Source organism: Apis cerana, linkage group LG1 (genome assembly GCF_029169275.1).
Source record: "Apis cerana isolate GH-2021 linkage group LG1, AcerK_1.0, whole genome shotgun sequence".
NCBI lineage: Eukaryota > Metazoa > Arthropoda > Insecta > Hymenoptera > Apidae > Apis > Apis cerana.
This window is the reverse complement of record NC_083852.1, coordinates 1,708,334-1,728,008: the sequence shown is the minus strand read 5'-3', so window position 1 is coordinate 1,728,008 and position 19,675 is coordinate 1,708,334. Positions and strand designations below refer to the sequence as shown.

At 28.1% G+C, this 19,675-nt stretch overlaps 3 protein-coding genes and 1 long non-coding RNA gene across 9 annotated transcripts in view; 2 read left to right on the top strand and 2 right to left on the bottom strand.

Moving 5' to 3' along the window:
• Positions 1-8,395, bottom strand: part of LOC107992741 (glycogen-binding subunit 76A) — a 123,807-nt gene extending 115,412 nt beyond the window's left edge. For 3 of the 4 annotated variants that reach the window (XM_062083898.1, XM_062083925.1, XM_028664299.2), the window contains exon 1: positions 7,872-8,281. The gene's annotated coding sequence lies outside the window, so the exon portion shown is untranslated. Of the gene's footprint in view, positions 1-7,871 lie in introns of all 4 variants that reach the window. The other variant, XR_009832412.1, reaches the window with a different exon arrangement.
• A 23-nt stretch (positions 8,396-8,418) lies between these two features.
• LOC107992857 (divergent protein kinase domain 1C) lies at positions 8,419-16,655 on the top strand. 2 transcript variants are annotated; one of them, XM_028664323.2, is made up of 5 exons: positions 12,201-12,529; positions 13,467-13,603; positions 14,603-14,763; positions 15,160-15,847; positions 16,090-16,655. In XM_028664323.2, exons 1-5 carry the CDS (start codon positions 12,496-12,498, stop codon positions 16,318-16,320), a joined length of 1,251 nt encoding a protein of 416 aa, XP_028520124.2. In that variant the 5' UTR covers positions 12,201-12,495; the 3' UTR covers positions 16,321-16,655. The 2 variants fall into 2 exon arrangements, with proteins under 2 accessions (XP_016904460.1, XP_028520124.2); XM_017048971.2 differs by lacking the exons at positions 12,201-12,529; positions 13,467-13,603 and adding an exon at positions 8,419-10,348.
• On the bottom strand, positions 13,961-14,719 carry LOC114576858 (uncharacterized). The gene is made up of 2 exons (XR_009832459.1): positions 14,581-14,719; positions 13,961-14,427 (listed from the first exon to the last, which is right to left on the bottom strand). It is a non-coding gene; the product is annotated as an uncharacterized LOC114576858 (long non-coding RNA).
• A 228-nt stretch (positions 16,656-16,883) lies between the features above and the next one.
• LOC107992735 (putative ATP synthase subunit f, mitochondrial) lies at positions 16,884-19,465 on the top strand. 2 transcript variants are annotated; one of them, XM_017048786.3, is made up of 4 exons: positions 16,884-18,574; positions 18,652-18,750; positions 19,098-19,214; positions 19,300-19,465. In XM_017048786.3, the coding sequence occupies exons 1-4, from the start codon at positions 18,454-18,456 to the stop codon at positions 19,326-19,328; spliced, it is 366 nt and encodes a 121-aa protein (XP_016904275.1). In that variant the 5' UTR covers positions 16,884-18,453; the 3' UTR covers positions 19,329-19,465. The 2 variants fall into 2 exon arrangements, with proteins under 2 accessions (XP_016904275.1, XP_061940010.1); XM_062084026.1 differs by having other exon boundaries at positions 19,098-19,465.
• Positions 19,466-19,675: the final 210 nt, after the last annotated feature.

The window sequence follows — 19,675 nt, the reverse complement described above, 5'->3', positions numbered from 1 at the left end:
TCCTCTTATCGATAAAATTTTCTCATCGAAAGCTAACCTAATATTTCGATACGCTTCGGTTGCACCGTGGCTCGCCTTAAACTCTTATAGGAATAATCTAAATTCGTTTGCTTCTCAAAAATTAATTAAACTAATATAAAAAAAAAATTATTACACAAAGGAAATATATAAGAAGTCAAAATATGCTAAACAAAATAAGTTGTTATTCTAAAACTGGTAATTTCATATGATTACGATCTAATAGTTGTTTTTTTAATTTTTTTTCAACATTTCGATGATGAACAATCGTGATAAGATGAGATTTAATCGATGTGCCTCAAGATAATATAAAAGTAAGATATAAAAGTATCGAAGAGTAAAGATCGAGAATTGGTCGCCTAGCCAGAGTTAGTTAACAGTGTGTTAAAACTATTTGAAAGTAATTGTTATTAACATAGTATCCATTAACCGAGAGTGTAAAACTTTCGAGAGTTGTTTTTTCCTAGGACACCGCGTTGAGAGTAATTATTCGAGAGTAAAAGAGTAATTCTCGGCGTAATATCCATTAGTTGAATATAAAATTCTCAAGAGTTATTTTTTCCTAATAAATATTGCGTTGACTGGTAACTAATTATAGATAATAATTCTCACTAATAAAAAAATAACTTTCGAGAATTGCTCTTAGAGAATCTGAATGAACACTGCATTGAAAGTAGTATCGAGATAATATCTATTAATAAGAAACAACTTTCTAGAACAACTCTCGAAAATCTTCGATCCTTAGATTTGTCAAAAATATAAAAACATTACTACATACTAACGATTGGATCTCTAATAGAGAGTTTCCTAACCTAAAATAACCGCTCGTTACGTAATTAATTCTCTTCACAACAAAGGGAAGATGAAACGTGAAATTCGTAAAAAAAAGTTTCGTTAAAATCTAAAAAAAGAACGTGAAAAAGGACGGTTCACCTTCATCGTAATAAATTTGTGAAAATGTTTCGTATAAATAAATTTCGTGTTAACAATGTCGGCCAAGCTATCTTATCTGTGTTCGAGCGGAAACTTACCAAGAAATTGGATATCACGTTGGTAAAAATTTAGTCACTAGTGGATACGTAATAAGCGGTGTGTGTCCCTTCTACGTGTGAAATTATTCTTTTTTACCTCTTGGCAAATTAACGATGCCAAGTTGCAAAGTGCACCGGCCATAACCATAATAACATTTTGTTTGAGAGACAGTATGATTTAATAAGTCTCTTGCGTGGAGTTAATTGGTTATTTGAAGAAACGATTCGCGTTCGAAAGATCATAATTTCCGAGAAATAACGAATATCCGTTTAATTACCTATCTTTAACAACTTTGTACATCTCGTAAAAAAGAAATTTTTCATTTTTATTTAAACGTGTATACTTATATAAATAACACCTTCGAAATTAAAATTTTATATACTGTATGTGAAAATTATATATATAGTTCCTGAAAAATCAGAAAATCAAATTGTCTCGTAAAAAAAGAAATTTTTCATTTTTATTTGAATATTATACATTTATATAAGTAACACCTAAATTAAAATTTTATACACTGTATGTGAAAATTATACATACATGGTTTCTAAAAAGTTAGAAAATCGAATTGTTAATCGTCTCGCTTCTCGGTTTCGAAAAGGAAATTAGTTTTATTACAAAATTCTTGTTAAAGAATTGAATGAATGACCAGAGTATAATCACACGTTGAAGTAAATTAAACGCCTCGTCTATGGTTAAACATTGCACTTTTTCATAAACATTAAAAATTTAAAAAATACGCGCGAGGAACTTATCTGATGAAACGAGTTATACTCTGGAAAATTCTTCGTTAATTCTTGATGATCGAGAAGAATAAAACCAAGATTTCAAAACTTTGATCGACTGTGAATGCACAGAGGATGATCCAAGATTCGTGGTACAAATTGGATCGAGATTTTATATTTGGCTTGAGATAAGAATTAAATAAAATATATTTAATTAGATTTTATTATTTCTTTTTTTTATATATATAAATAAATTTCATTATTGTATCTTTACGTTTTGTAAGTCAATATTAATCAACGAATATTTATTTTTCTAAAAAATATGTAATTATTAATTTTCTTGCATACAATTAAAAATAATTATTGAAACTTTGAGTTTAGAAATTCGAGTGAAATTATTGTAAATATGAAAATAAGGAGAAATATATTTCTTTCGATTAAAAATTAGTTCCGGGAAGAAAATGGAATTTGAAGATTCATATTTATTTAATCTAAAAAATGAGAATTTAAGATACATAATTTTATTTCAAATTTTTCTTTTGTTTTCACGTATGGAATGATCATTTATCGATTTCTATTTCGAGAATTAGCTAATTTCATTTGTATTTGAACGATTTTTCTTCAAATACAAAACTTCAAATAATAAAGTATAATTATATTCATAAAAATTTGAAATCCTTATTGATCAATTAATATATATATACATATAATTTTATTTTACATTTTTTGGTTATTCGTAGAATAACGATCTACAGTTCGAGAATTAAATTAATTTCACTCGCATTTGAAAAATCGAGAATCAAATTCACATTTTTTTTATTCGAAAACGAATGAAAGAATTGCATTCTATATATTTTTTAATTTTATTTCAAGCCATAGAATCTCCACTCGTATCGTACGAATCTCTAACCTATATTCTGTTTATTTGACAAAAAGAATAACACGTATGTATATAATTTTATTTTTTGGTTATTCATAGAATAACGATTTACAGTTCGAGAATTAAATTAATTTCACTCGCATTTGAAAAATCGAGAATCAAATTCACATTTTTTTTACTCGAAAACGAATGAAAGAATTGCATTCTATATATTTTTTGATTTTATTTCGAGCCATGGAATCTCCACTCGTATCGTACGAATCTCTAACCTATATCCTGTTTATTTGACAAAGAAAATAACACGTACATGTATATCAGTGACGGAAATAGTTAAAAGTGAATAAGAACGAAAACATAAGGCTACCATAACTTACAATCAAATTCGATATGATTTCTATATTTACAAATAAACGTCGTCCCCCTTGTTGTAAAGTATCGTACAATAACGCCTATTCAAACCGACTGACTACTAGTATAATTTCAAACTCGTGTTGATGATAACTGTACCATATAACAACAGATATTATATATATTAACTATATTAATATATACACTCCCATTGTATTGTATTTATCATATTACAATATAATAAATCGTATGCATATTGAAGATTGAAAATCATAGAAATCATAAAGAAAATAAAATTAAATCTTTGAATTACTGTATTATTTTAATCTACACTAATCACAATTTAAAAATGTACAAAATAATAAACACAAAAAATAATTTATACGTGACTCAAATTCCATCATGATTTCACATAATATATCATAACATGTATCTATTGATGTGGAAAAAAAAGAAATGATCTGAATGGATACATAGAATCGCGCACTATCCAATATTATTTAATTCTGCTTAAATTAACTGTTTATCTATTAAATAAAAACCGTACCATAACAACAGTAATATTATAACATATACACATTCTATACTTATCATATCATATAATATAATACATAGTATATTGAAGATTGAAAATCATAAAGAAAATTAAATTAAATCTTTAAATTATTATATTATTTTAATATAATAATCACAATTTAAAAATAATTGTATACGTATAAAAAAATAATTTGTACGTGACTCAAATTCCACTATGATTTCACATAATATACGTTATTATATTATCATAACGCGTATCTATTGATGTGGAAAAAAAAAAGAAACTATCTAAATGGATACATAGAATGCACTATTCAATATTATTTAACTTTCTTTGAACGTTTGCCTATCAACTATTAACACGAAACCGGTACAATTATACGAAACTGTGTTGTACAAGAGTTGTGCAAAAGGGGAAAACAAGCGCGATATCGTTGAACCAAAAATGCAACATTATATTTTCTAATCGAGCTAGTAAGCGTGAACATCTGCGAGAAGCAGGGCAACTTTACAAGTTAGGAAAATCCCGATTGCTAATCGGAGCAGCCGAGAATAGCGGTAACAATGCTATCTTCATTTATTATTTAAACAATCGTGGCGCGTATACATTGGAAGGAGCGACACGCGGTCGTTACGTGTCGCTAGTGATGGGATCGAGCGAATCGCGAGTAAGATTTGAACAGATTCACATTGACAATGTTCAGATTCGAATCTTCCCTTTCAGAAATTTAAAATAATCGACAGATAAAATGTTAACTTTGTAATTTTTCGAATTTCATTGATTAATCTTCAATTTTCAGAAAAATATTCTAATATAAATATATCAAAGATGATGTAAATTATAAGAAATTTAACAGGTTTTAAATAACGTTATATTATGTTTGATCAAATTTGATCAATTTTAGAATCGATATATCTGTAGTTTATTGCAACAAGTGACAATGTCATATTTTTTTCAAGAATGAATTAAACTCGCAATTAATAAAATTGACTTCTTCTCTTTTCTTTCAGAAAACAAATTTGAAACAGCAAAGACTTTTGTTAATTAACTTTTGTTCAAAGTTGAACGTGAATTTTTTTAATATATCTTTTTGCACCAAAATACTCACAAATATAATTTTCTTAAGTTCATAATGAAATAAGAATCCGATCAAATCTCTCTCTATCTATCTAATATTTTTATGTAATATTTAAGCATTTTCAAAACTTATAATCAATTCTGAAGTTCAGAATCAACTTATCGAATACCTCACTAAAAACGAAATATATCTTCGTTATTATTCTTAGTAATAATAATAATAATAATAATAATAATAATCGAACGTTTCCCAATGAAACGAATTTTTCCCCTTTGAATTTGATTTACAAGTACGTGTTGAACTTGATCTCATCGCTAAACGTTGCAACGCAATGAAGGAGCATCGAACGTTTTAATCGAATCGATAGAGAGGAAAAGCGAGGGAGAATCGTTGGATTGTACAAGCGCATTGATCGATCCTCCACTTCGCTCGCAAAACAAATCGACACTTTTAATCGCATTTTCAACTATCCCTAATTGGAAATTAATTTCGTATTTGAAAATTATGACAATACAAATATCTCTAATAAAACGTTAATTAATGCGAATAAAAGAAATTTATTATTAATGAATATTAAATAATATTCAATTAGTGGTCGTAGGCCAGAATTTATAACAATTAATGAACAAATATATTCTGAATGATTGTAAAAACAAAATATATATATATATAAAATTCATAATTTTGTGGATAAAAAAATCCTTCCTAAAAAAAAAAAAAAAAAAAGAAAAATAACGCAAAATTTACAGAACTACTACGAAATTCCACTACGAAACTCGATTATTGAGAAATTGGCTTTAAGTTTAAAGTTGAATGAGGGTACGAGTGCCGATCAATTGAAACAACGGAAAACGTCGAATATTCTATAATTTGTTTTGATTCGCGAGCTATGACGTCACACCCGACCAATGTCGAATAAATTGTAGAGTGGACGATAAGAGGTTCGGCTCGTAGCGGAACAAGAACGCCACGTAACATTTCCTACTATCAGTTGCATTAATTTGCACGATATTTGAGAAAGCTCCTGTATCGAAACGCGATACGCGCGTTCACACTTGTAAGAGGGTTGTAACGCGATACGAATCTGCAGCAATCTATTAGATTTCTTTCGATTGCATTCGAAAGTGGATCAGAAGCACAGGTATGCGCACGTATATGTATATATATATATTTATGTATTTGAACCAGTTTTTTTTTTTTTTAATAAAGAACGAAAATGAATCTGATAAGTTTGAAAAAGTTCCAACTATTTTTTTTTTTTTTTGGTGTAATTGGCCAATAAATAATAATTTAAGAGAAATATATTTCGCGCAACTTTAATTGGGAAATTTTATAGATCAGTTCGTACGATTACATTGAATAATAATGTTGATGATATTTTTAAAGCATAAATACGTATTTGGTAAATTTTGTCCGATGCTTTCGATAAGTTCAACAAATAATCATCGGCGATGCACCAGGAGGATAATTATTGCGTAACATTGAAATAATAATATCCGCGAAAGTATACATAGATTTGATCACGAGCGTGTTTCTCGTGCTAACTATTTATAGTTCCTCCTCGGTAAAAACACAACGTGACATATCTTTCCGTTACATGTGGGACGGGAGTTGAAATATTCGATGAATATTTTTGGAATATTTATTTGGAATTTTTTTTTTTAATGGTCGATAAAAAAGATTTAAATTATTGAATAAAATAAAGATAAAGAGGCTCGACTCTATATGGAATATTGTCTCTGGAAATTGTTTCTGATATAAATAAAAGAAGTTTGATGAAGGATAATTAATTAAAGAAAGAAAATATAAATATATATGTGATTTTTTTTGTATTTTATAACAGAAATTTATTAGAAAAAGAAGAAGATAATGATCACGTTGTGTTGGTTAAAAATGTAAAATTACTCGATTCCAATTTAAATCATCAAGAGAGACAACTTTGATTGTCTAACACAATATGCATACAATTTTTTGAAATAATTATAATTAGATGAAATAGAATAGATATACTGATAATTAGATTCCCTCTTTCAAGACAGTTCAAGTAATCTAAACTCGATCCGATAATAATGAAAAAAGAAATACTTAACACAAGTTTCATTAAAGTTAACTATGCCACTGGCATCGTAATAGTAGTTTCAATCACAAAATTTCAAACGCTTTTGCTATTATTTTGCATTTTATAATTTGCCGCGATAAGGAGAAATAATCGATAAAAATCGAAATCAAAAGTTGAAACATTAAACTATGGAAAAATTGTAACGATTCTTACTCCACTATTGCCACTACTTTATCTCGAATTTTCCTATAAACAAATAGAAATTAAACCAATATGATTAAGCAATTCTTGAGAAGATCATGTCAAGATACATGGGAATTGAGTCTAATGATAAATCAAGAAATTGTAATAAATATTCTATTGAATATTTTTACGTGAAATTAAACAATGGATAAATTTATAGTTAGTAGAAATTATTGTTGCTTGTTAAACTTAAATCCAAACAAATTTATTACTATCGCTTATTTTATATTGTTATCATTCTTATTATTAATCCATTATTGATCATATTAATCTAAAATTTAAAATTTAATATCGAGTCTAAATTATCAAGAATTTATTATTATTCGAAAAACATCTCTAATAATATTAACCGTGCAAGAAAGCTCTAAATAAATTACAGTTTATTCTACAAAAATCTTTATCTAAGGGGTTGGCTGCTCAAAGGAAAAGCACTCGAGTGATCCTTAACGTTCACGTGATTTCACAATAATTTTACAGCGATTTCGTTCAAAAAGCAATTTTTTTCAATACTCGTTCAATTGTGATTAATTTTTAAAGTTCTATCCTATATTAATTGTAACTCTGTCTCTCTCTCTCTCTTTCTCTCTTTCTTCATTCGTTACAATCGACTGTTTATTTCCTTCCCCTCCCTCCTCCCTCCAAAAAAAACCAAAAATAATGATATCCTGCAAAATGCACACCACACATCCTTGACCTTCGACAAAGATCAAGAACCACGATTTTAAAGCGATTTTTTTTTAAATTCCATTTCTAAAATTACCAAATCTCACTCTTTCATTTCACTGATTTCTCAACACATTGAATTTCACACCGAGTTTATCATTGAGAGTTACTCCTGTGATTTCACATGGGAGCGGCCAACCCCTCTTCACCACCCCCGTCGCGCAGGTGGTTCAAAGTAAACAGGAAGAAGCGTGGAAGCGAACGCGTGTTGGTGGAAGCGCGCCACTCACCGACTTTCCGCCAGTCGATCCTTTCGCCGATGCCCCTTCCAGAGGGCCGATCACCGTAATACACTCGCGGAGACACGACACCGATTCTATTGCGTACCACCGGTACGTACCGGCGGAAACGGCCGAACTTTGCCGAAACACCGAATCACACTTTTTCTCCCACCCCTTTCACAGGATCACACTATCGTCCTTTGGTCGCGGGAAGGAAAGAGGGGCGAGAGGAAGACGGGATGGATTCGCGGGACAGGCGAGAGACTGGAAGCGAGAGAGAGTGGGCGAGATGCGAGAAACGATCCACGCGCGTGACCGTGCGTGCGTCCGGCGTAAAAATGAGGAGGACGGGCGTCGCACAGCACGACCGTTGGTACAAGGGCGTCGAAGGTCGCAGCTGCGCGCCGAGGCGGCATGCAGGTGCGTCCCTCTTTCGCGATACAAGCGCGCGATTTGGAAACGCGGTGCTACGCCAATCTCGTTCGGGCGAAGATGCCGCCCGTGTCAAACGCCGCGACCGCCAAGCGATTCGAAGGGAGGGGATAGGGATAGGGATAGGAATGTAAAAGCGGTCGAAGCGACAAGCGTCGTCGATAGGTTACCGATAGTTTTGCTTAGAGATGGATCGAAGGTTGATCTTTCTTAGATTATGTAATATAGATTGTGAATAATACGATATTATGGGTATATCGAGCAATTGTGATTGTTTCAAAAGGCGATATCTGTAACCCTAATTTTCAACCCTAACTAAATTCGTGTGTAGATAAATAATGTTGCAAAGACTGTTTTTGAGGGAAATAATTGTGGAAATGAAAATGATCGTGACGATCATTCTGAAAGATCACGATCATTAGGAATTTTATAAGAATTGTATAAGATAATTTGATAAAATTATATTATCTGGTTGATGATGGTATTGGTAAATTATTTAGAATGTTTATTATTGTTCGTTTTATAAAATTTATTCAAATATTTGCCGTAATTTAAAAGATTTTTTGTAGTTTATTAATTTTATAGTATAAATATATTAACAAATTAATTAAAATTTTCTTTTTATTAATTTGATGATATTTACTGATATATTTGATAAATGAACAAAATGAAGAATTTTATGTATTTTTTTTTAAATTTGCATGGGAAAAAAATTTATCAAAAATTCATTCATTGTATTATTGATCATAAGATTTCAGTTTTTGTTATTTCTAATTGTAAGTACGTAGATATCTCGTAGCACGAGAAAGGAGGCAGCACTAGATGGACTCCAATTAAAAGCTCCCCCGGTTCATTTGAAACAAGCTATACTATGATACAGCTACTATATAATACACATCCGCAATGATGATGAACAAGCAAAAAATAAAACATCCAGCAAATGTAGATGTAGAACAGTTGAAGATAGAATGTCGTGCGCGAACGTAAAATATTTCTCAAGTCGAATATTTCTTAATCTTTAAACGCAATTTAAATGACTTTTAATTTAAAACAATGCGAGGATTTTTTTAGTGCAATTCAATTCTCTTCAATAAAGATATATCAATTCCTAAAAACGTGCTGAGTGTGTTTAATATGAAAAGATGATTCTACTTGAAAACTATTTTGTAAAGAAACAATTGCGAAATCGCGAATAATAATATAGAATCGCTAGGAATCCGTCAATTTCAAATCAAACAACGATAAATCGAATACAATTTTAATTAATTTTGCTAAATTTTTCAATCTGAAAATATATTTGTGTAATAAAACATTTTCGATGTGTATCGGAAATTAAGATACAACCAATATTGAGTTCATAATTAAATCAAACGCATCGAAAATAACCTCTCATTCTATTTTCTCCTTACTCAATACATATTAGATTATCGTTTGTACGAAAAGATTGTCCGCGTAACATTTAAGTGATGATCGAGCGAAATTCGAATTTTTCCGTGAACTGGTCTAAATACATACTTACGAGCCTGCGCAATACACACTGTCGAGAGATTCGCCACGAGAGGCGCGGCGTCGCGACGCTCGCATGTGCCGCAGATTATGCCGCATTGCCACAAGCGTACGGCACCGGTCGGTCGACGATCGTGTCGTCGGGAAAAACGTCGAAAAAAATCAACGTAATGAACCGATCGCGGCCAGGTTAAACGCGAAACGTCTTCATGATGCGCCGTCGCGGACGTCGTCGACGATACAACTGGTGAGAGACAAATATATCGAACGACAACAACGACGAAGAATATTTCAAAAGAGTTGAAAAAAAAAAAAAGAAAACAAAAGGATCGCGTTCTCGTCTCAATAAATAATAAATAATTATCGACATACCTAAGATAGAAGTAGCCTTCGGGATCATGAATATCCGACGGCTCCCTGGTTTCATGTACCACTACAAGGTGATCACTCTGCTCCTCTTCACGACCATGCTTTTTGTCATCTATCTACTCCTTCACTGGGGTATTATGTGCACGAATCTCGAGGCCTGGCGACACGTATCCAACGTGGTGAGTGAAAAAGAGAATACTCGAATCACACAGTACACGCAGCGCGTACAGGCGCGTATACACAGGTCGCGCTAGGATCACACTTCAGGAGACACGCTCTCGAAGGGGTGAAATCGAGAAAGAGGGTAGAGAGAAAGGGACAGGGAATGAGGAGACGCACGCGCCCTCACGGCGTGTACGAAATTGACTGATTCTATGCCAAGATGCAATTTCACGTGTATATCTAACTACGAAACTCGGATAGAAATTATTTAGTTCATTGCGTTCATCTTTAACCTCTTGAGTTTACATTGTCATTTGTTTTCTAACCGTTATCGACTTCTCTCTAATGCTTATTTGATACAACCAATCAAATTTTTAGAATTTGGCGATCATCGGTTAAGTGGAGGGGGAAATGTTCTCGTCTCTACAAATCAGCAGTTTCGTTTATTTACATTTGAATTAGTACGTCCATTCTATGTGTATTAACTTATTAACTAAATAGAAAAGTAGATTTTCCATTAATAGATTGTTTAGAGAAAATTCTTTCGACTTGCGTTAATAGTGATAAATAATGAAAATTAACTGTGAAATCTTTCTTTTTTTTTTTGTTTAAGTTTTTGTGAGAAATGATTGAAATTGTGATTATGAAGAGAATAGTGCATTCTATTTATATTTTATAGAAATTAAAAATCATAAACAAAGATATATTTCATTATTTTTGAGTATGAATATTAAAAATATCACTTTTATATATTCATATCGCAATAAAATATTATTTTTTAAAATTATAATAAATTTCTTTATAATTTATACATTTTTTTTATATATTCTTCGTATGGTTGTTATAGATATTAGAAATATTCACTTAAATAATTTAAAAGATTTTCAGTTACGTAAATTTTCATTATAAGTAGATTAATATCATGTAACTGCAATTTTTTGTCTTCCACAGAAATTAGATTTATACGAATAATAATCCTTTAAACGATATCAATATTCTTAAAAAAATAAATAATTCTTAAATTATTTTGACTAAGAATAATTCATACATCTGTTATAATCGCTTAACTTTTTATGATTGAATACAAAGATAATTATAAGTGAATTAATATTTTTGTGCTATAGAAAAAATTCATCGAATATAGTTATAAATTCAATTTATCGACACTGGTTGCATCGATGTAACGAAGCATCGAATGCCAACTTAGTGTCACTACTCATTATATTCATGCCAGTATTATCATGTTGGAATATTAAAAACAAAACCGTTTATATAATACATTATCTAACTCGAGGTCATAAAAAAAATATTTTTAAATATATTTTAAATATACTCCTCCCGTTAAATTATCACTAGTTTAAATTATCACTTTTTTTTAATAATATTTAATATATATAAAAATAAATTAATTGTTTATTATTAGATAATAATTATTAATGATGTTTTATAATGATAATCAATGATATATATATATATATATATATATATTTAAACAAATATCATTCAAAATATTTTATATAAATTATTTATAAAATTTTTTTATTTTGATATTTTGTGACTATATTATAAATATAATATAAAAAATATATAATATAATAATTAAATAGAATATTCATAATTATAAAAGATTTTTTTAAATCAATTTTTTTAATCAAATGTTTTTTTGAACAAATGTTTCTAACTATCAACATAAGATTTTATATATCATGAATTATGAATTTTATCTTCTATCTAGATAAAATTTATTCTTAAACTTGATGTTTATGAAGTTTTTTTATGATCTTGAATTCCAAATAATTTAAAGTATAAATAATACAAAACAAATTTTTCTGTTACTTTATTTAATATTGTCCTAAATTTCCATCGCAGTTTTCAAATTGTGGATGTGTTAGAAAACACATACAAAAAAAACGTAGGATCTCAGCTTCGATCGATAATAAAGGATGGCCCAGTTAAAAAGCGATGGCTTTCGAAAAAGCACAATCCGATACAATAAAGTTACGATACATAAAGGCGCGTGACACGCTCGTTATGGGGGCCGCTTCTACTCAAGAAATCCTCTCATCATGGCGCTCACGTCGACTAAAAATATCGTCTGCATAGTCAACGTACAGGATTCAGACTTGTATTGTACGCACGTGAAACGAGTTACGTGTGCGAATACATGTGGTTGTATGTAACCAAGCATCGCCCACACAGTAAGAGAATAATTCACTTTTATTACTCTCATTCCGGCCGATGCTTGAACATTCACGGATCAAACACAAAAATTCGAGCAATAGAAATCAATGTTCAAGCGTCTATTTACGAAATTTCTATTTTTGTGATTAAAATGTATATTTATTTGTTTTTTTATTTATTTAATTTTTGAAAGTAAAAAACAAAATAAAGGCAAAATTCTCTTTTAGTATTTGTAATTTTTAATAATAGAAAAAAAATTATTAATAAAATTTAAACTTAAAATCTGAATTCGATTAACAATTTTTTAGCAATATTGCAAACTTGTTTTTTTTTTGTATTGCATTGAAGGTTCATTTCTTTTGCTTGTCTGAAGCTTCGTAAGTAGTGATTCCGTAATTCGTTTTATATATAACTTTCTACTTCTATCCTCTTTTTTTTTCGTGTTATTCAAGTGTTCATACTTGTGATTCTGGAACAATGATAAGGATTATTTCTTTTTTTCATGAATTTTGAATATTCTATAAATATTTTAAATGAAAAATACATATATTGCAGAAACATCAAATGAAAGAATTTATATAATAATATAAAATTCATAAATATAATATAAATATAATATAAAATATAAATTGAATTAGTCTTTAAAAAGAATTGAATAATTTTATCAAATAATATATTTTGCATTATAATTAAATCTTTAATGCTTGCAACACATATTACATAATTGATCATAATGGGATTTGTTTAGTATTAAGTATTAAGATATTAGATTAGACAGTATCAATATAAATCATGTTATTGTTCATAAACAAGTTTCTAAGTGTTAATGATTTCTAATGATTGAAAAAAAAAATTAACCCATTATTTGGCTAGTCTCACAATTTCTTTATTTTGTTTATGATGACCTCCTAAACAGTGTATCTTTTCTCTCACAATAACTTTACTTCATTCCAGAACGAGTTTTAGAAGAAAATAACATAACGAAGAACGTAACATGTCTCGTAGGTGTAGATCATACACTACCAATCAAAAATTTGAAATTTCTTTTCCAGTTATATATTTACATTGAATCTTCGTCAATTTTATTATTAGTGAGTATATTAATATTATAAATATCAATAAATTTACATCCTTCATGAAAAAATTTTCGACACAATAAAATTCTAACCTAACTTTTTTTTCGGTTCTTAAAATTTTGGATTATGTTAGTGATTCAAAACTTTTGACTGATAGTGTACTCTCGCCGGAATCTGTTTTCTCGAGTTCGCAATAAACGTAAGAAAACAAACTTATATGATACTTAAACATAACCTATACACTTTTCTCAAACAGAATATCCCTTAAACTGTGACTTTTACATGCGAACGGAGATCGCTCGAGCGATTCAAATACCGTTGTCGTAATCGATGTCCAAGTATCTTGAATGAAACTTGATTTCATTGAGGAAATTGCACAAAGAAACGATACATATTTATGATTTTCTTTTGTATAAACGAATTTTCTAAAGCAATAGATTATTATTACATTTTATTATTATTTATTTTAAAATATCAATATATTTATAATATAAGAAAAAAATATTATATATATAGCATATATAAAGCACAAACGTTTCGAAACAAGAGAAAGTAAAATTATATTGCTTTAAAGAAAGCAGTTTATGCGTGTTCTTGCTATCCTGTTTATATTAAATTATTATATTTATATGCTAAACGGGATGACGAACTATCAGTGAATATAATGCAAAAAATAAATATGTAATAAATAATATTTTAAAGAACTTACTGGCGAAATTCGATTTACGAAAAATTTCGCCTCAGTCATAAAATTAATTTAAAAAAATTCCTTATTCCAGTTCGACGTTTTATCGAGTTTTTGACATAACCCTTTTGTCAAAAGAATGCTCGTAAAAATACTGTAAATCAATGGAAAATATGTAAAAAGGAGAATGGTGTAGTAACGAGATCATATTGTAAAAAAATTTTTAAATTTTAAAAAATGAAATATAATGAATTGATGATAATTTGATTATACTTGAAAGAATTTTTGCGAATTATTCTTACGGTACCTGATCATTATTCTCATTTCAGTGCAGCACGCACAAAAAAGGAGCTGCAATAGGAATTCTCTGCGATCCACTATGCGCGGAAAGAAGGATTCACTCGCTTGCCTGCGAAACGCTGCACGCGGGCAAAGAAGCAGTCTTCTCGGCTCACTGGGAGACAACTCGACTCGTGTTCAAGGCTTCAAGGTTCATTTTTCTTTCTCTCACGATATATGTCACATCAAATGTTTTTCAACAATATTTTCCAAATTTTTTCAAAACCTCTTTTGTGATATTATTTGTGACCTTCTTTTCTTCTATATAAGAAATATTTAAAAAATTAATTAATTTTTTATTGCCATTAAATGTAACTGTTTTTAAATCGATTAGTAAGAAAATCATCTTGATTTATGTTATATAAATTCAAAATTATAAATTAAAAACGATGATTGGATTTTCTAAAATTTTTTATTATCAAAATGTTTATCAAAATTCTGAAAAATTAAAGTTATTTTTAAAATTAAGATTAAAGTTATACGCCAATTTATCATATATAAATAACGGAAATATACACAATATATATGATAATGATTGCAATTTCAGAACGAAAGCTCCGTCAGAGCAGTTCGAATCGTTGTTTTGGACGGACACGAGCGGAACGAGGCACTTCCCGTCCGAGACGGACTTCAACACCATGATCAAAGATCTGGTCGTTAGCAAGCTGAACGTGACGCTGTCTCAGCATCAATTAGAGAGGCTAGCGCGACTTCGTACGCATCGTGTCGAGACCGAGCCCAGAAGGCGACAGCTCGAGATGGAAAATCTGTGGCCGTTGTTACAGGAAAACGAGTATCTGATGAGCATTCTGTACGAGGACAGGGACATTTTTCCACAGTTGATTGGCACATGCGGGACATTCTACGCGGTTGAATACGTACGACCTATAGAAACACCCACGACAGTCCTCGCGCTCTCCGATTCGAAACCGGAATGGGCGAAACGATTGAAGCTGGCCGTGATGATACTAGACTTGCTCGAAGAACTCGACACCAACTTTCCCGAACCGATACATCTGTGTGATGTGAAGATAAACCATTTCGGTTTGCCCTTAGGCGGGCAAAAACTCAAGTTCCTCGATCTGGACGCGGTATTTCCTAAAACGATTATCAGCCGTATCACTGCGGACAGCAAAAGTTGTGAAAAACACGAGGACTGTGATTATTTTGATTGCAGGTCTTTCTGCTCGAAAAAGAAACGATGCGAGTCACCGGTTGCCAACAATAATTTACAAGTAATTAATAATTATAGTTTGATTAATGAATCATTAAGTTAATCTGAAAAAATTCTCTCGTTCATTTTATTTCAGAATTCTCAAATTATAAATAATTGAAATGTATATATGTACAGTTAAAACATATTTTATTAACATATATATATATATATTTTTTTTATAGATTAAATATAACTTATAAAAATAATAAAATTAATATCGGAAAAGTTAATTGCTATTGTTAAACGGTTATTCAATTTCAGATTATATGCGAGAAAATATTTCTCGGTTGGACTCTCTCAGGGACTCTTATAATTCCTGGACTATTAATGTCAGAGCATACTACCAGCTCACTGGCGGTTCTTTTGCGACAATGTGCGAATCCAGCTGGTGATATTGAGCATTTACCACGTGCTGCAGTACCAGACAATCTCAAAACACGATTATACAATATGCTACATGAAATGGAACAGGAGGTTGCTGCTTCCGTTTAAAAATATTTTAATTCAAACACCAAAAATCTAAAAAATATTAAAAATCTTGGTTTTTATAAACAGATATACATATATATTTTCAAAAGCATTGAGTTAAAATAATGAAAGATGTTGCAAGATTTAATTTATTGTAATGAAAAAATTTATTAAAAAAAAAAATACTAATAATTGGAAGTATGAAAACGAAAATAAAAATAGGAAAATTATAATCAATGAAATTTTCTTGAAAAATTTAATTTAATAAAACAGTTAAATTATTATTAAAATTTTTCAAGAAATTCATATATCTAACATTTTTTAAAAAATATAAAATGTGAAATTATCTTCGAAATATATATATTTTTAGAATTTATTGACCTTCTAAAGTCCTAACAATAATAATAAATTTAACTTTTTGAAAAATATAAAACTTATCAATAGAATGCGGATATTTGTATTTGCATTTATGGGAAATTTAAAAATGCAAAAGAATATTTGTAAAATATATATAATATACAAAAATGTGAAAAATATCCAAAGTAAAATATTTATCGTAATAAATACAAATTTTTTTCAGGTTTCATTTTTTCATTTATTTATAAAAAATTGAAAATATGATAATATAATAAATAAGAAATATGAAAATATAATAAAACTAAATTTAAATTAATAATAATAATAAAATATCCGCAATCTATTAATTAAACTTATTCGAATAGCTATACATATTTAAAAAACTGATAAATATTTTTATTATAACATATTATTTATTTTAATGGGAAATTTTTTCCATAATTAAATGAAACAATTTTTTAAACGAGCAATTTTATTTTTATTTAAATATGTAACTTTTGAAACAAAAATACTAAAAATTTCAGAATCACTATATTTACAAGACGAAGCTAAATTCGCTCTTGTTTGAATAAAAAAGTGTCTGACATATGACATATATTTATGAATTAAAACAAATCTCTGAAGGAGCGACATTTATAATGTCATTTATTAAGCTTCATTGTCACTTCAATCTTGAAAAGTGATTTCCGTCACTTAAAAATTGATTTATTTCGGAAGCTAACAAGAAAAACTTTATAACATAAATTCATTGAATCGAAAATGAATATAAAAAAAAAAATAATCGCAAATTTTCCAACTTTCTACTGATTCAGGGAGAAAAATAATCTTTATATCTGAAGAATATAAAAATATGATAAAATTAATGATCACTAGAGGCTAGTGATAGTAATAAGAAATAGAGAAATAAATTGATCAACAACGAGCACAAATATCAATTACTTTACATGTAATTATAGTCGTACATATATACTTTAACTTAAAAATTCAATACGCTTAGATAGAAATCGAAGATATACAAATATTATTTTTAGTATTTACGCCTACGGCTTGAGAATTTATTAAATAAGAATTCAATAATTTAATAATTAGTAACTTTTAATAATTAACAATACTATTTTAAAAAAACATTGTAGAATTGTATTCTATCTTTGTCAGGATTTTGATATTTACTGCAATATAAATTTTGCATGTAAAAGATAATTTATAAATTTAATATCAGATTTTAAAATTAATTAGCAAATGACAAAATATAATTTTCAATAAAAAATAATTTCTATGCATGTTAGTTATTTATTTTAATGAAGTTACTGAAAGTTTATTTTGAAATTAAATCATTATTATCTTAAATATGTGTATTTAATATTTATTCCATAAAATTTAAACTTTAAGTCATAATATTAATATAAATAAAATCTTATAATAAAAATTTTAAATAAATGAAATTTTTAAAATTAGATATATGCATATAAAACCATGCGTTTTCAAATTTAAAAATTTTCTTGATCTATATTGAATAAAATTTAATTTAATAATTAACATTATATTTATTATATTATTATCACAATTCATTTTGTAAATAAATGTATAATAAATTCAAGATTATTATGAATAATATAATTATTAAATTTTTATAAAATCACTAGCAAAAACATTATATAATAATTTAACTACATAGTTAGGGATTTTATCTTTAAGTGATTGTATATTCTGTATCCGAAATAACCTATATGCGGTATTACTTACTTATTCATTGAAACGTCCGAAATATAAGTACGTGTTAAATAATTTAGTTATCTTATAATGACGATTAAAGAAAATAAATTCACTGAATTAATCAAATTTAAATCCTGGGGTTGTTATCCTGAAGGATATAATCCTGTAGAACATGGTCCATATGATCCTTCTCGATACTATGGGAAACGTAAGATACAAATCATTTTCAACTATTTCTTTAAGTGCAAATGAATTAAATATATTAATTATTATTTATTCTTGTAGCTGATACACCATTTGGCGATGTCAAACTTGGTGAATTATCAGCATGGTTTAGTCGACGTGAAAAAGGATTTAGACAATTTGCAGCCTTAATTTCTCGAGGTATAAAATCATTTTATAAATATATATATAGTTCACAAATTATATAATACTTATATTAAAATTTTTATCATTATATGTACATAATATTATCAAGAAAATCAATTGAAATAATTTCTTTACATATTTTTATATATTCAAAGAAATATTTAAAATTAACTTATAAATTAATATTAATGATTAATATATAAATTTTGATAAAACTTCACATAATTCATTGAAATCAAACTATGTAAAATTTCATAAAAATCTATATATATCAGTTATTAATATTTTCTTATTATATAAAATCAAAATTTATTATATTATTACAAATATTAAAATATGTTCTAATTATAATAAAATTACAGCACATTGGCGTTGGCAATTAAAATATATACATCCCAGGAAAGCAAACATGGCTCCATTATATCAAGTTGCCTTTTTAGGTTCAGTATTTGGTTATTGCATAAATTATTTGCGTCTCAGTAAGTTTATATGCAATCTTATAATTGATTATTGAAATTATAAAAATTAGTATATTAATACCATATTGTACATTTTCATTTTCAGGGGGACATAGAAATTATAAATATCATTAAAATATTATATATTATCAGTGTTTTACATATAAAAAATGTATTCAAAATGAAATACTATTGTAATGATTAGTTAAAAAAAGTAATGTCAACAATTTTAGACATCTTTAATGTAAAATAAATATTATTCAAACATTTAATTATGTGTAATCATAGAATATAAAAAAATGTTTAATATTTTATAATTTATTTTTTATTTTTTATATTTTCTATATTTCATCATTTAAAAAAATTCTATTATTTAAAATTATAAACATAAATTAAATAATATCAATATATAATGAAATCAATGTAATAATTAGAAAAAATAATGAATATCTTAAATTATTTTACATATATTTACATATATT